General features: G+C 56.2%; 1 protein-coding gene across 1 annotated transcript in view; it reads left to right on the forward strand.

Moving 5' to 3' along the window:
• The window catches only part of IGF1R (insulin-like growth factor 1 receptor), a 218,015-nt gene that overhangs the window by 199,104 nt on the left and 3,641 nt on the right, over positions 1-15,270 (forward strand). The window contains exons 17-21 of the mRNA XM_012732667.1: positions 324-553; positions 750-860; positions 4,507-4,666; positions 6,330-6,459; positions 10,519-10,653. Coding sequence (XP_012588121.1) covers positions 324-553; positions 750-860; positions 4,507-4,666; positions 6,330-6,459; positions 10,519-10,653 — 766 coding nt within the window. The remainder of the gene's footprint in view (positions 1-323; positions 554-749; positions 861-4,506; positions 4,667-6,329; positions 6,460-10,518; positions 10,654-15,270) is intronic.

Raw genomic sequence — 15,270 nt, forward strand, 5'->3', positions numbered from 1 at the left:
AGCTTCTTAGTGCTGTGCTTTAACCTGCTGCGCCACCTGGGAGGGCCTCAACAATGTATTTTAAGTGATTTTTTAAAAGGGAAAGAAAAGGGTCCTCCTGTCCTATCCAGAGATGCTTCCTTTGCTTCCTTCTGGGTTGCTTTGGTGCTGTCATGCCCTCAGATTCTCCAGGCGTCCTTGGTGATCTGACTTCTCTGTCCCTGTTCCCTGCCTCCCCGTGCACTGAGGATGTGGCACCTCCTATGCCTGGGCCTGGCGCCCCGTGAGCGCCTCCTGCCGCTCGCTCCCGCCTCACTGGTGGTGGTTCTGGCTTCCCTCCCCAGTGTACGTGCCGGATGAGTGGGAGGTGGCTCGTGAGAAGATCACCATGAGCCGAGAGCTGGGCCAGGGCTCCTTCGGGATGGTCTATGAAGGCGTGGCCAAGGGTGTGGTTAAAGATGAGCCGGAAACCCGGGTGGCCATCAAAACGGTGAACGAAGCCGCGAGCATGCGTGAGAGGATCGAGTTTCTCAACGAGGCTTCGGTGATGAAGGAGTTCAACTGCCACCACGTGGTAAGAGAAAGCTCCCGGAGGCCCCAGCCCGACAGAGGGAGGAAGGGGGCTTCCCTGGGGCCACCGTGTATTGGTGGCCACTCACTGTTGCCTGCACGTTCCCGGGCCCAGAAGATTCTGACCGGGAGAGCCCCTGTGGTCCCTTCGTGGGGGCCCAGTTCTGGGCCCTCTGATCCCGACGGTTCCCTTCCTGCAGGTGCGGCTGTTGGGCGTGGTGTCCCAGGGCCAGCCCACGCTGGTCATCATGGAGCTGATGACGCGGGGGGACCTCAAAAGCTATCTCCGGTCTCTGAGGCCAGAAATGGAGGTGAGTTTCTCATGCCTTTGGAACCTTCCTGCAGGAGATCTGTCTGTAGGCATTTGCCCTCCAGCATTGCACGCTCCTTGCCGTGTGAGTAGCTCTGGGTCCTGCATCTAGGGCTCTCGCTGACCAGACCGGAGAGACCGCGTGCCTCTGAGGGAGACCCTGCTATTGCTCAAATGCCCCTTTATTTGAACCCACAACCCTGTGCTTCTGTTACTGTACTGTCTCCACCCTGCGGGCACCCCTCTCCCCACCCCATCCCACCCCCCCACTGCCCACTGCAGTCTGCCAGCTCCTCTTCCTGAGTTCTCCTCTCCTAGCTCAGACTTTCCCTTTTTGCTTCTGCACGTTTCTCTCCAGCCCACTGTGGTCAGCGTTTCTTCCCAGGCGCACCCCACAATCCAGGGTCACGTTTGTGGCGGCCAGTCCTTTGACACATGCTTGGCTGAGTTTAGCAGCAGGTTGACTGGCTTCTTGCCCGGGCAGCTGGGACTTGCTAGTGAGGTCCCCTCTCCATTCTGGATACAAGGCACCCCCCATTTGAAACCCCCAGGTGCCCCCCAGTCAGCCAGCACCCTCTCCTCTAGGAACTTTGATCTAATTCTTGATCTGCACCCACATAGTGGGCTATTATTTTTTTTCTCCTTCCAAAATTTTGTTGATTTGCTTATTCTTCTTTAAAAATAGGTAAGTTAGGGAGTAAAGGTTCACACCTCCATGTGCATAGGCTTCACTTGCCTCCACCAAGCTCCACAGCCAGGCCATCACCACTCCCTCCATGCACCTCCCTCCCTCCCCCCCACCCAGCCCCCAGAGGTTCACAGTTATTTTTGCAAGGTTGCCTTCTTTGGTTGTTTTTATCCCATGAATGGAAAAAAAAAAAAACAATCGTCGTTCACTTTGTGACTTTTTTCACTTAGCATAATCACCCCAAGAACCATCGATTCATGATCCCCAAGTCATCCTTCTTTCCATTTCACTCGCTGAGAAAAGTTCCTTTGAGTGGCTGGACCACAGTTTCTTCATTCACTTGTCTCTCGCCAGGCACTTAGTCCGCTTCCATGTCTTGGCGAGCGCGGCTGGAGCATGGCTGACCCAGCCAGGTGTATAGGAGCCACCATGTTTCCAGTTCCGTTTCCGTATTCTTTGGACGAACACCAGAGAGGGTCTGTCTGGACCCTGTGACACTTGTCTGTACCATGCTGCGCAGAGTCCTCGCAACCTGCCCTCCCCGAGCTGTGCGGGGTCCTTTCCCTCCGCTCCCTCCCCAGGCCTGTCACAGAGTGAGGGCCTCCTGTGAACGCCCCTGTAAGCCTTCCCCAATGCTAAGTGACCGTGAGCACTTTGTCACGTGTCTCTGGGCATCTGTACTGTCTCCCTGGAATAACGTCCAGGGCAGCCTTTCCCCCATTTTTGAATCAGGTTGTCTGTCATTCTATTGTCGCCACTGGTGAGTGACAGCTGCCTCAGCTGCACCATCTTTGCTCAGTCCAGTGAAAGAGGCCGGTTTGTCTCTCAAGCTTCAAACTCCAAACTGCCAAGGTCCTGTGTGGTTTCTTGCTGGTCACTCTGGTGCCACCCGCCTGTGGTATGAACCCACCGGTCAGCTTTGTGGCCTTGGAACCAAGACTTGGGAGTGAGCGATTCTAAGAATGAAAGTAGGTAAATACTTAGCCACAAAGCCGGCAGGTCCGGTTTCGCCTCGCTGCCAGGGTGCCCTCTCCCTCATCCTGTGGCTTGAGTGAGCGTGCGGTCTGCTGTGTCCCGTGACCTGCCCCAGAACAGCCGTCTCGGGCCCTGCCTTTAGCCTGCACCATATCACCTCCGCAGCCGCAGCCGCCCGGTGTCAGTTCTGGGCCCATGCCCTCGGCCACTTCGTGATTGGCGCACAAGCCGCAGGAAGGGGAGAGGCTCAGGCAGGTGGTGACTAGAGACCGGAGCGTTGCCGAGCCGCCCTGCGGTCCTCCGGCATCTGCTCCGGGCCTCAGTTTCCCCGTGTGTAGGCTAAGAGGATGACTGAAGCCCTTGTGCCTTGCCTGAGTGAGACTTTCAAACTGAGGCCAGGTGGAAGGATGGGACGCTTGACCACGGCCAGTCTGCTCTCCTCGCTGCGCCGCCCGGTCACATCTGGCCACTGTGGCCTGGAGAGCGGGTACGGGCGTGCGTGTCCAGGCAGCGTGGCCACGTCGGAAACTTTGCTCTCGACGTCCGGCGCCGTGGCCCTTAGTGCCTCTGTCGGTGTTTAAAATCCGCCTCCTTTCTCTGATTCTGTTTTTCATTTCATTTTTCATTTGTTCTCCCCCAATTCTGTTTTCCACGTTGTTTATGAAAACCACTTTCAAGTAAGCACCATGACGCCCGACAACTTAGGGACCGTGAGCACACACTTCACACTTCACCTGCCGGTGACCCCCCCTTCCATGTGTGTAGAGAACCCTGGAGAAGTGAAAAGGACTTCGGGAGAGGGGGGTGGAAGACTCTAAAGGGGAATCCTGCGTAAAAGAAACTGGTTGGACTTCTCACTCAGTGATTATACTTTAAATCACCAGACACAGCCTCCATAGTCTCTTTGGGGTTCACATGCACGCTGCATGTGAGGGAGCCAGGCTGGAAGTGCATGGAGACTGGTGCCAATGCTTCTAGAAGCCAGCTTTCAGCAGACGCAGCTCCTCACTGCGCGAAACTGGCATCTGTGGGTCTGGACCATGGCCACGCACCGGGCACTATCCATACGGGGTCCTGGGGCCTTCCGGGGAGCTGTCAGAGCAAGATGGCTTTGCAGCGATGGCCAAGGGTGCTCTGGAGTCAGGGACAGAGGGTAAATTCTGTCCTCTAGTGCCATCAAGAGCCGGTTATCCCCTGAGCTGGAGGATGCTCCTTGGGTTTTCATTTTTAATTTTAAGGTGCAGACTTGGCACCTGTTTTCTATAAAACTTTTTCCTACATAGCTTTATTCTTGAGGGCATTTCTTTTCTGTGCCGAAGCCAGTTATGTTGACCTCTGCAAAGAGGAGAAGCTTCTCCAGCAACATTCAGTGCTTCGGCTGGGTCCTTGTCTAGAATCAGCTGTAGGGACTTAAATTGTCAAGGCCTTTCTTCCTTGGGACCCACAGAACGTAAAAGCCGAGGCCTGCCATGTTAGAAGGTGGAACAATTCCTCTTCTCGATTATTTCTCTTGAACTTCAGAAAAATTTAAAGAAGGTGGCAATCATCAGATCATGACCACACGTCTATAGGAAACACCAATAACATATCCAGGGCTCATACACGGGGGAGGTGTATTGCTGACCCCCCCCCCTCGCCTCCCTGCCCTGTGGTTATAGCAGTAAGAAAACACACACTAATAGGAACTTGTGCAAACAAGAACTCTTACTATGTCAAATTGCTTGTTTCACTGTAAATAATTTTTTTCCTTTCCCAAAGAGAAAATGCTGGCCCTGGGGGTGCTGACGGGTGGCCGCCCCACAGGGCCCAGGGATGTGGCCGGCCAGCCCAGCGCTCGCCACCACACGGAGCTCTGGTCTCCGTAATAACGTGTCCTGTCAGAGCAGGATGAACTGGGACCGAACCAGAGTGGCTTCACCAACCCAAGGGAGCCTGGGGTGACACGGTTCTGGAATGCTCACATGACTTTCATAATCTCCACCAGAACAATCCCGTGCTAGCACCTCCAAGCCTGAGCAAGATGATCCAGATGGCCGGAGAGATCGCAGATGGCATGGCGTACCTCAACGCCAACAAGTTTGTCCACAGAGACCTTGCTGCCCGGAACTGCATGGTGGCCGAAGATTTCACAGTCAAAATCGGAGGTGTGTCCTTAGCTTGCCAGACCTGAGCAGGAGCGAAGCTCACAGGCTGCGGGCGGGGTGCCGCTAGGTGGGCAGTCAGTGTCCATGGGCAGCACATACCGGCCTCCCGTGACATGCGGGGCCAGTGGGAGCTAGATTTGCTTTGTCCAGTGCCCCTTCCCCTCCTTCTCTGCGGGGACCCAGACTAGCTGCAAACCAGGGGGTGCCTGAACTGAAACCTGGGTTCTGATGCAAACAAATGAAAGATTGGGGCAAGTGCCGTAAGTTCCATGAGCCTCGATTTAACCACCTTGGAAATGGGGATGACACTATTGATCCAGGAGACGGTGGGCAGGACTCGTGTGAGGAATCCCCCTGCACCCCACCCCCACCCCAGTACACTCTGCCAGGCCAGACAGTGGCACTTCCTGAGGTCCCTGGCATCCTTGACCCCTCCCACGCCCCACCCCCACGCCCACACTGGCAGAGACCCTGTTCCGTGCTGGGCCCCACAGCCTTGAGCTAGTTTTGTGCCACTGGGTGTCCCCAGCAGCCAGCATCGTGTTTGCTGTTTAACCATGTGGCTTATTAGGAGTGACATTTTCTTGGTAATTGTTTCTCTTTCCTAAAATTTGCTGTGTGTTGAGGAAGAAATCGCTTTTTTAGTTCTGTTTTTTTTCCCCCTTGTAGGGCAGGGCCAGGCCAGGCCCTGTCATTTGCATGACACTGTTTAACTCACAAATAAGACTTTCATCCTCTGTTTTTATTCTTCACCAGGCTCCAAAAATGTTTTTCCGATGCCCAGTGACTCATGGGTTGCAAATAGGACAAGTCACTTTAGCAGAGGCAGCTTGCGGGTCCCTGCACAGTGCGAGCTGGCTGTGCGGGGAATGTCCCGGGCCCCTGGGCCGCCTCTGCTCCGTCACTGCCCTCCTGGTGCAGGGCGAGACATGCACAAGCATTTTCAGAAAGAAAGCACCCCCTTCTCCTGGGAAGGAGAACAGAAGCGTAAACAAGGGTCTTGTGATTGAGTGGAAAATCAAAATCTGACAAAGAAGCGATAATTTCAGATTTTAAAACAAGACTGCCATCAAACATAATTACGTGACATCTTCTCGAGACATGGAAAAATGGAAGAAATCTCAAAAACAAGTGGGAGTATTATGTTGAAAAACATTATTGAGTAATAGCTTCAGGGGCCTCGTAAATACTGTCTCTGCTTACCCTGGGCTTTTCTCCTGGTGAATTGCTACTCTCAATATTTTTCCCCTTATTAGGCGGTGAAATGACTTTCTCCCCTCTGGCAGTGGGGCCTTGGACCAAGTAAATAAGAACTAACAGGCTCCTGTTTATTTCATCAGGTTTCAAAACCAAGTACAAATGATCGTGGGTCTGCGAAGCACCAGTTCCCTTGATAAGTTGTGGGACTCGATAATTTGCAAACTGCTTCTCGTTTTAAACGAGAGAACAAACAGCCGCGGAAAGACTAGCTTTTTAAAAGCAGGACAGACCTCCCTTCAAAAGGGACACACAAGCAGAGATTTCTCCGTCTTTCCTGGGCGTGTGGCTCATCTCCCTGTTTTTCTAACTTTGAAAATTTGCCGGCTCTGATATCAGCCCCCTGAGGCTCTGTCCAGGCACACTCCCCACAGCCTAACTCACATGCCTTGTCTCCTCTCTCCAGACTTTGGCATGACGAGAGACATCTATGAGACAGACTATTACCGGAAAGGAGGGAAAGGCCTGCTGCCGGTGCGCTGGATGTCCCCCGAGTCCCTCAAGGACGGCGTCTTCACCACTCACTCTGATGTCTGGTATGAGAGAGTCTGTCCCTCTGAGCCCGGGCCTCGCCCCCCCTCCCCACCCCCCCACCCCCGAGCCTCACCGGCCCAGTCTGCAGAATTTTCTTTCGCTCCTGTCTTCTGTGCATTGTTAACTCCACCCCAGCCGTGGCTGACACTCCGTGAGCCACATTCTGACTTTGACGCCCTGTACGTCAGGGCACCCATGGGATGCCGCAATTTGCAGGACCCACCTTTTTAAACCCTTAGCCGCTCCCTGCGTGGCTCAGTACCCTCGAGACTGCCCCAGCTCACCTCCCAGAGCAGGAACGTGCCAGGAAACGTCCCTTTCGGCCTCTGCCCTCTCTTTCTCTTTGGCAGTAAATCATACAAGGCGGCTGTGTGGCCGCCTCACCTAACTGAGCCTTTACAGCAAGCCTTGATGTATTTAGGCCCGAAGTCTATGAGTCTTTGGTGTTTGCTGATTTCACGTTATACTGAGTGAAGGTGCTAGGTCCCATCTACTGTCTGTCCTCTCCCAGTGAACATCCGTCCTTGTCGGCCCAGACAAAGTCTCCAGCAAAATCTCCCTCACCAGTAAAAGTGTCTTTGGGTAGGAAGCTCTACAGCCAAGGCGTGCAAGGAATTCAGAAAACAATGGTGTTGTTTACTGTGGTTCCTCAGCAACACTGTAGAGAGGCAGTTAGGTTCCCAGAGACAACTGAGGTTTTTGGCAGGCTCAGGCCCTGGCATGAGAGCTGGTCCTTCTAGAACGTCAGCTTGATTCTTGGCTGTCCTTTTGGGAGATCCCATGGCCGGTGTGGTACAGAAATGGTAGTTGTTTACGCCGAGTGTCTGGGTGACCACAGAGGGGAGCGATTTTAGTAGTGACAGACATCATTTTTTATAGCTTCATGTGCAGGAGCCTGAATCTTCTTTGGAAGACAGGTGCAAATTGGAAATAGCATTTAATATGACCCAGCAAAGCCTGAGTGCTCTCCAGCTCCAGTATGAGCTCTGTTTTGCGAATCAGCTTGTCCAGGATGATTCTCTCTGCTGTCAAATCAAAGTGTGCGATGGCACCTTAGTCACGGGGGTGCCAGGAGAGCAAGCTGGGCCCAGGCCCGTGGCTGTTTATTCCAGGTTCCGTGGCTCCAAGAGCTTTGAGGACAGCTTCTAGTAGAATAAACTAGAAAACCCAGAGAGTCCGGGGAGATAGAGGCAGAGCAGGAAGAGAACACAAGAGTTGTTGAAATCAAATTCTGGTTAGCGGTTATCGTAGGGAGTAGCAACTCAGTGCCAGTTTGGGCCCACCTGATGACATTAGCCACTGTGAACCACATGTAGCATGGCACCAGTTGTAGCTGTCAGTGGTGGTGCTCAGTCATTGTTCAGCACTGAGCTGCTTGAACTTTTTAAAAACAGCTGGGCGAGTAATAATAAAGGGTAGAGATGACAGCATGGGAGAATGCGGGGAATTTCTGTCGTCCACGCTTAAACTGAAGTTGTCTCTCTCGAAAGAATGGAGGTCATTTTAGGTTGTATTCAGTATCACACATCCTAAAGAGTTAAAATCTAGAAAGAAAGAAAGACAAAGAAGTTTCTTTGACTTTGTAGCAAAGCCCAGAATCTTGAGATTGGAAGGTATCTCTGGGGACAGGCGTCTGGGGGCAGGCCCATCCCCGAGTCCACAGTGTCTGTGACAGCTGGTCTTTGAGCTTTGCACAAAGCTTTCCTGGGCCTGCAGTTTCCTCTGGCAATGTCGGACCCTCCTCATTCCTTACACACCTGTGTTCTTTGTAGGTTTTTTTCCAAGCTGTGCTAAAGTCAGCTCAGGGAGTCCCCACTGGCCCTGCTCTCTGTAGCAGAAAGCACACCGTGCTCTGTTTTTGAAAAGGCAGGCCTTGGGGTCACAGGGAAGTGGCTGCTTTTGTCTTGCTGAGCATCTTCAGATGGGCCTGCGGTCCTTCAAGACTGTTCTGGACCTGGGGCATGTGCTCGTTCTTCTGAGGCCCCCTGTTGCACTGTGCCCCTGGAAAATCGCTCACTTGAGTTAGAAGATGCCAGGGTGTCCTCCAGGCCTGAGGCATTGCCATTGGAGCCCTGAGGAGGGGTCCTGGCCGTGGGAATGCTGCAGGAAGCCATGGAGACGCCAAGCGCTTGCTGCACAAGGAGGCTGGCAGGATGAACTTAGGGGAGCCAGGATGAGATGAAGGGAGAAGGCCTTGGACAGAGCATCAGGGCCTTAGGCTTTACCAAGACTCTAGCAGCTTTTGTGAGCTGAGTCTGGAGATGGCCATGTTGGCTAGAGTGCAGGTGCCCTGAGTAGAGGAGGCATGTGCTGTCGGCGAAGCAGGAAGACTGTCTGCCAGGCTTTCCGAGAAAGTTGCCCTGAGCCGCAGGGGTGAGGCACCCCCTGAAGGGTGCACCCAGAGGCTGGGGAAGGGCTGCTCATGTGGGGGCAGGGTGTCGTCGGCAGTGACTGCAGAAGAGGAGCAGGTTTGGAGGCCAAGTTCAGTTGGAGTTTCGGATGGCCAAGTCACTGGGAGCCTGAAATAGAGCCATTGGGGCCGAAAGGGTCAGCTTGGGAGCCTCCCAGCAAGAATTGGCTGCATGAAGGCAGCTGACACAGCCAGCCAAGGCTGTGGGGCAAGAAAAGTGGGCCCAGTTTCAGAGGATTCTCGAGCCAGGACTGCGGTCAGGAAAACCGCAATCTGGTCATCTCTTAGCCCGTACCACGCCTCAGACCTGACGGCCCCTTATGCCACCTGGCCGGCTCCCGGATGTGGACACTGCTGAAGGGGGTGGAGAATCCCACCGCCCTTGGCCCAGGCCTTTGAATGACGCGTTTGGCTTCTGGGTCTTTGGCTTTTCTAGGTCTCTTGCGCAATATAAAGAAAGAGCAATATTCTTGTTTCCGGAAGTTAAGGACCTTGGGTGGATCGGTCCTCTGATGGCTAAGATTCTATTTACGTCTAACATCTGCTTTTAGTATCAGTGTGTACAAAACCCCTTTGTTCATGGTAAATGGCTGAAGCAGTGAATGAAACAATCCAGAGTCAGAGGCCTTCCCGGCTCAGGCTCCCCGCCAAGGTCCCAAGTGCCCTCTGTGGGGAGTGCCCTGGGATTGTCACAGTGCTCCCAGGCACCCTGGCCCGGGACACCCCTCAGAGGCCCCAGTAGGCTTCCGAAACCCCCCGTGGCACCTCCTGTGCTGTGTGGCTGCCTGTGCAACCAACCAGATACAAAGGCAAACAGACCCCTGGGGATCCGTGGCAGTCTGTGCTGAAAGGGCCACCTTCCTGGGCACACCACAGCTGGCCTGTCTCTGTTACCGAAGAAGCTTTGTGTCATCTGCTTCGGTTTGCTGTCCGTCAGCTACACCTTCCCAACCACACGTAAAACTGCACAGCAGGCGCCATTGTGCCATGCCTGCCTGTGGCGTTACTCCTTGGCTGAGCTCTGTGCTTGAGAATTCTTGGTTGTCCGTGACGCCCACCAGGGCTTCCCTCCTCCAAGCCCTAACAGGGACACGGAGCCTTCCCCCGCCAGCGCCTCCGCCTTGGGCACTGGGCTCCTCCCTGGCCACAGAGGCCACACGCCTCCTTATGGAGCCTCGAAACCCTCCTAGGCTGAGACCCACACCCCAGGCTCATGACATCAGGACTGGGTTCAGGCCCTGGTCTCCCTGATTTCAAAACTCACCTGTGGTGCCCGCTAGGCAGCAGCGACCAGAGGCTGTTGTCCCCAACCTCATGAGGCCAGCACGTCACTGTCCCAGCCAAACCTGGGGACCTGTGTTCTGTCCTTAGAACCCAGCAGGTCTGGGCGAAACGGCCCCACTGGGAGATGCCTGGGGCCAGGCCCTAAATTCAGTTGTCCCATCTGGGGTGCAGTCTGAACCAGGTGCTTCCTAGCTTTCAAGGGTGCCCCGAAACTCCCTGCATTCAGCCACCCCAGCTACATGGCTGGGGCCGCATTCACTCTGCATGAAGCATCAGAGACCACACGGGAGCTGCAGGAAAGGCCCGAAAGTAAAGGCAGTGCAGCCGTGCGCCCCTCCCCAGACTCACGCTTCTTTCCTCCCCGTAGGTCCTTCGGGGTCGTCCTCTGGGAGATCGCCACACTGGCCGAGCAGCCGTACCAGGGCCTGTCCAACGAGCAGGTCCTTCGCTTCGTCATGGAGGGCGGCCTTCTGGACAAGCCAGACAACTGCCCCGACATGCTGTATGTATCTTCTGGGCCCATGAGACGAGTGGCTCTGGGAACGGGTCTCCCTGGCCCAGGGGCGGCAGGCAGTTTGGAGGGGGGTTAGCCTGGATGGATGGGCCCCAGGCCTTCGCACAGGTGTCTTCATCCCACCCCCTCGCCCTTAAGCCTGTGGTTCTGACTTGCGGTTTGCACTGTGCTTTCGCGGGCTAGATGCCTCTGAGCAAGAGTCGACCCGAGGACCCTTCACCCGTCTTCCCCATGCAGGATGGTCTTTGAAAATGCAGCATGACAGGGTGGTCAGCCAAGCTCAGAGGCTCCAGCCTTTGAGAAGCATGAGCTCAGGTGGTGGTCAGGGCCCAGCAGGCACCGCGCGGGGCGCCTGTGGCCTTACCCCACGGGCAGTCCGGCACCTGCCACCTCAATGGTGTCCCCGTCGGGGAGGTGCCAGGAAGCCTGGCCCTACAGCGTGACTGCCCCGTACGTGTCTCACGGGGTCCACGGTGAGGGCCTCTGGTGTTCACGGAGCCCAGACCCGCGTCTGCCTCTGCTCTGTCTCGGGAGGCTGGAGTCAAGGAGCTGCCAGCGGCGTCTCGGGCCTCTGCCCAGCCCTGGCCGGTCATTGAGGACTCAGCCCGTGGCTGTGGCACGGACATCCTCTGGCCTCATGGCTGCTGGCTGGAGCCTCCTGCAGGCTCTGTCACGGCACAGCCTGCTTCTCAAGGGGCAGCAGCTTCTCCCATCTCCTTTACCTAATGAAGTCAGTCACCAAGGAGAGCCTCCCTTTGATGAACTCAGAGTCCACCGACGAGAAACCTAACTAGAGAGGGGCCATCCTGTCCTCACCAGCCCACGCCCACTCCACCATGGCGACTTGGGGACCGTCTTAGAATCTGCTGGGGAAGCAGGAAGCCAAAGCTTTGGTTTTTTCTGGGGCGCTTGGAGTGTTCCTACCGAGAGTGAATCCCGAAAGCCACATGGAGGTGACAGCTCGTCCTTCCAGCTGCTCCTCCTGGGTGTTTGCTCTGCCAGAGCGTGTTCTGTGTCAGGCGGCTTGGATGGGTGTGAGAAGAGGGCCAGAGGCGTCATTTATCAACATCATGGGGTGAGGTGCTGGTCGATCTGCCGAGCATGGTCTGCACCAGGAAACCTGTGTGTCCCCGGGCCTTGGGGTGCAGGGAGGGCCCCAGTGACAGCTCCACTTCTCAAAGGGCAGAGCAGTGGGCGGGGCTCAGGATTTCCTGGGTCCCTTGTTTAAAAACTTGGCCAGTACAACCTCTTCAGACCCCAGGACCCAAAGGTGGCGGTTTCGAAGGGCTGGGGTGGGCGTGGCCATGCCGAACAGCTCTGGCTCCTGGTCTCCCCGAGGCTGTGAGCCGGCTGGCAGCTGGGCTCCTCCGAAGGCCTGACCAGGGCTGGGCTCGGCATCCAGGCTGAGCATCACAGCTGCCTGAGCTTCTCTGTGACCTGCGCCCCTGTCCTCAGACCATACAGCTGGCTTGCACAAGGGCAGGGCTCAGCGATCTTCTCTGAAAGGCCAGGTAGCGAATGCAGTCAGCTCACGGCCGCCTGTGTCCACATTGCAGTGCAGGTACAACCACAAGACAAGATGTGGTCACCAGCGCCACATCCCTGAGCACCAAGAAAATACTATTTGTGGGTGCAAACATGTGCGTTGCACATCACATGCATGTTCTCACAAAATGCCATTGGGTTCCTTTCCCCAACCATTCCCAAATCTCAACGCCATCCCTGGGTGATCGTTCTCACCCAGTGACACGGCAAGCCAGGCGTGGCCCCCAGCTGGCCCCAGGCTGCCTGGAGGTGAATGCCCAGAGTGGCCACCTCCGCTCGCTCACTCCACAGTTTCCACACTGGGGTTTCCCAGCCTCAAGGAGGAGAACCCCGGAGCCTGAGGGAGGCTGTGGGGGGCTGCTCATGCCAGTCCCCGCAGCTGCACCTCCTGCAGCCCATGGCCACTGTGTTGCGACCAGCCCACTGTAGGAAAAATCTTCCCCATTCCTGAAGTTTGAGGAGTGATGGCCGCTGAATTAGCGCAGAAGTGAGCAGTGCCAGCAGAGCGCCCACCCTGGCGTTGGTGGTGCTTGAGCAAAGGTACAGACAGAGAAGGCAGCTGTCGGTTGTGTTTATGTGGTTTTGGGGTGATGGGAGGAGACTGGGGTAAAAGCTGGTCTCAGGGAACCTTGCAGGACTGACCCAGGTGACTGTGTTTTAACACTAGTTGAGTGTGCCCTGGGAAAGGCCAGGGGCGCCCCGTTCCCAGCACAGGGTGACAAGGAAACCCGAAAGGAGCGGTGACTCTCGGATATTCAGTGTTCACTCCAGGAGGCACTTCTGCTTGGCCATCCAGAACCCCCCTGGCAAGTTTTTCTCCCTCCGATGAAAAGACCAAATGAAAGGAGGCTAGTTGGTTGCAAAGGGAGTGTCTGTGCTGTCCTTGTGAATCCGTTGATGACCTTTGGTGAGGGCGAAGTGTTCTGGGAAAGGGGTGCTGTGTTGCAAGAAAGTAAAGAAGGGCCCATGTTTTCCCAGAGGAGAGAAGGTGACCCCACCGCGAGAGTTGCCCGACAGCCTGGCCAGGCCTCCGTGTGGAGGAGAAGCCGCTTCAGTCCCGGGGTTCCCGAGGTCCAGTGCGGCAACCATGGGGGGCCGAGGTGGCGCGGTGGCCGCCGGTGGCCCCCACGCGACATCAGGACGACGCTTTGGCTGTCTGCTATTCACGACAAGCCGGTGCAGGGGGCTAGTCCAGAAAGAGCCGCTAATGCCCACGCCTGGCAGCCCAGCACGCCCGGGCTTTCAGAGCATCTCCCTGGTCCAAGCCGCAGTGTCCAGGCCTGGCAGTCTCAAGCCCTGAGTCCGTTGAATTAGTTTAGCAAGCGGCACGAGGTCAGATGCGGCTGCGGCCTCCTGGCGGAGGTGTGTTTAGTTGACGACAAAGCCTGTCCTGACCTCTTACACTCAGATCTCCATACTGGCTCTCCCGATGGCAAGGAGCCCTCCGGTGCCCTGGAGGTCGGCTACAAGGGGCGCTCCTCGCTTTCGCAGGTCTGGTCACTAGGGCCCGATTCCAGGGCGGTGGGCAGAGGCATGCACCGAGCCACAGCCTCTGCGGTGAGACCTGCGCAGCTCCTTGTCCAGCCCTGGCCGGGGAGGGCTTCTTCTGGGCCGCGCGTGCTAGCCCAGAGGTTCTCACTCACGGACAGTGTGAGGCAGAGTCGGCGGGCTCCCTCTGCTACTGCAGATTTCAGGCAGGCTCGTTCTGTTGCCAATGAAGCTCCCTTGTGACTGGGAAGCAGGGAGGCAGCCACGGCCGATGCAGCACCCTGGAGAGAGATGGGCCCAGGCCCTGCGAGGCCCTGTGCTTGTTTCCTTGCTGCCGAACGGCTGATGGGGGTGGGGCAGGGCAGCCCCTGTGGGTCCTGGCACTCAGAGCGCAGGGCAGGCTCACCCAGCCCTCCGGGTCCTTTCTGCAGCCAGGCTCTGTTGTCAGCCACCGCCCGGGCCAGGGCTGGCTCGGGCACTGCGTGGCTGTGCTCATGTTGACCGTGATCCCAGCCTCCCAAGGCGGGGCTGGGGTGAGGCAGGGGTGCCCCCTGGGTGGCGTGGAGGGGGACAGTTCTCTGGCCCCCCTGCCGATGCCCAGTCTCCTGGACACTCCCCAGCAGGGCAGCAGCTCCAGGTTTCTCCTGCTGCCCCAGGCCAGGCCAGGGCGATGGGCAGCCCCCAGCCCCACCCCCACGGGAACCTTCCCTCAAGGACCCACTGACGGGGTCATCTAGTTGTAAAACATGGGCTTTTTTGAAAGAGGAATTTTATCAGCTCATAAATCCTTGCAGAGTCTACTGGAAAGTTTTCCTGTGGAGAGATAGTGTAAACAAGGTCTCAGATCCCACAGAGTAAAAAAGACTTCCTTTTATGGGCAGTCCTGGAAGGACTGCGATCTGGAATGGCTTAAAGGAGCAGCACGTGGCCTGTGTGTGCTGATGTCACTGGCATCGCCCCCCCACCTCGTGGCACCGCAGCCAGGGCATCAGTGTGTCGCCCGGCCTGCTGCTCACGGCTGAGCCAGCCTGCGGCCAGAGGGGAAGCCGCAGCCCGGCCTCTGGGTGCCTGGGTTTACAGCCCTCTCTGTGTTTTGTTTATCGGTGGGGGAGCCTTGTTCTCAGGAAGCGAGCGGAGTACAGCTAGGCTTGAATGCCTTCTGCCCGAGGGGCTGCACTTTTTATCCTGCAAGTGTGTGTGTGTGTGTGTGTGTGATCACCTGTGTGTCATCGCCTGCGTGTGTGTGCGTGTGAGTGTCATCACCTGTGTGTGCACGTCTGTGTCCTCACCTGTGTGTGTCCAACCTGTGTGTGCGTGTGAACGTGTGTGGTCACCTGTGTGTGTGAGCATGCGTGTCAACACCTGTGTGTCATCACCTGTGTATATGAGCATGTGTGTCATCACCTGTGTGTGTCACCTGTGTGTGTGTGAGTGTATGTGATCACATGTGTCATCACCTATGTGTGTATCATCACCTGTGTGTATGAGCATGTGTGTCATCACCTGTGTGTATTGAGCATATGTGTCATCACTTGTGTGTGTGTCATCACCTGTGTGTATGAGCATGTGTGT

This window comes from Condylura cristata, unplaced genomic scaffold, assembly GCF_000260355.1.
Source record: "Condylura cristata isolate star-nosed mole 26May11 unplaced genomic scaffold, ConCri1.0 scaffold00035, whole genome shotgun sequence".
Lineage (NCBI taxonomy): Eukaryota > Metazoa > Chordata > Mammalia > Eulipotyphla > Talpidae > Condylura > Condylura cristata.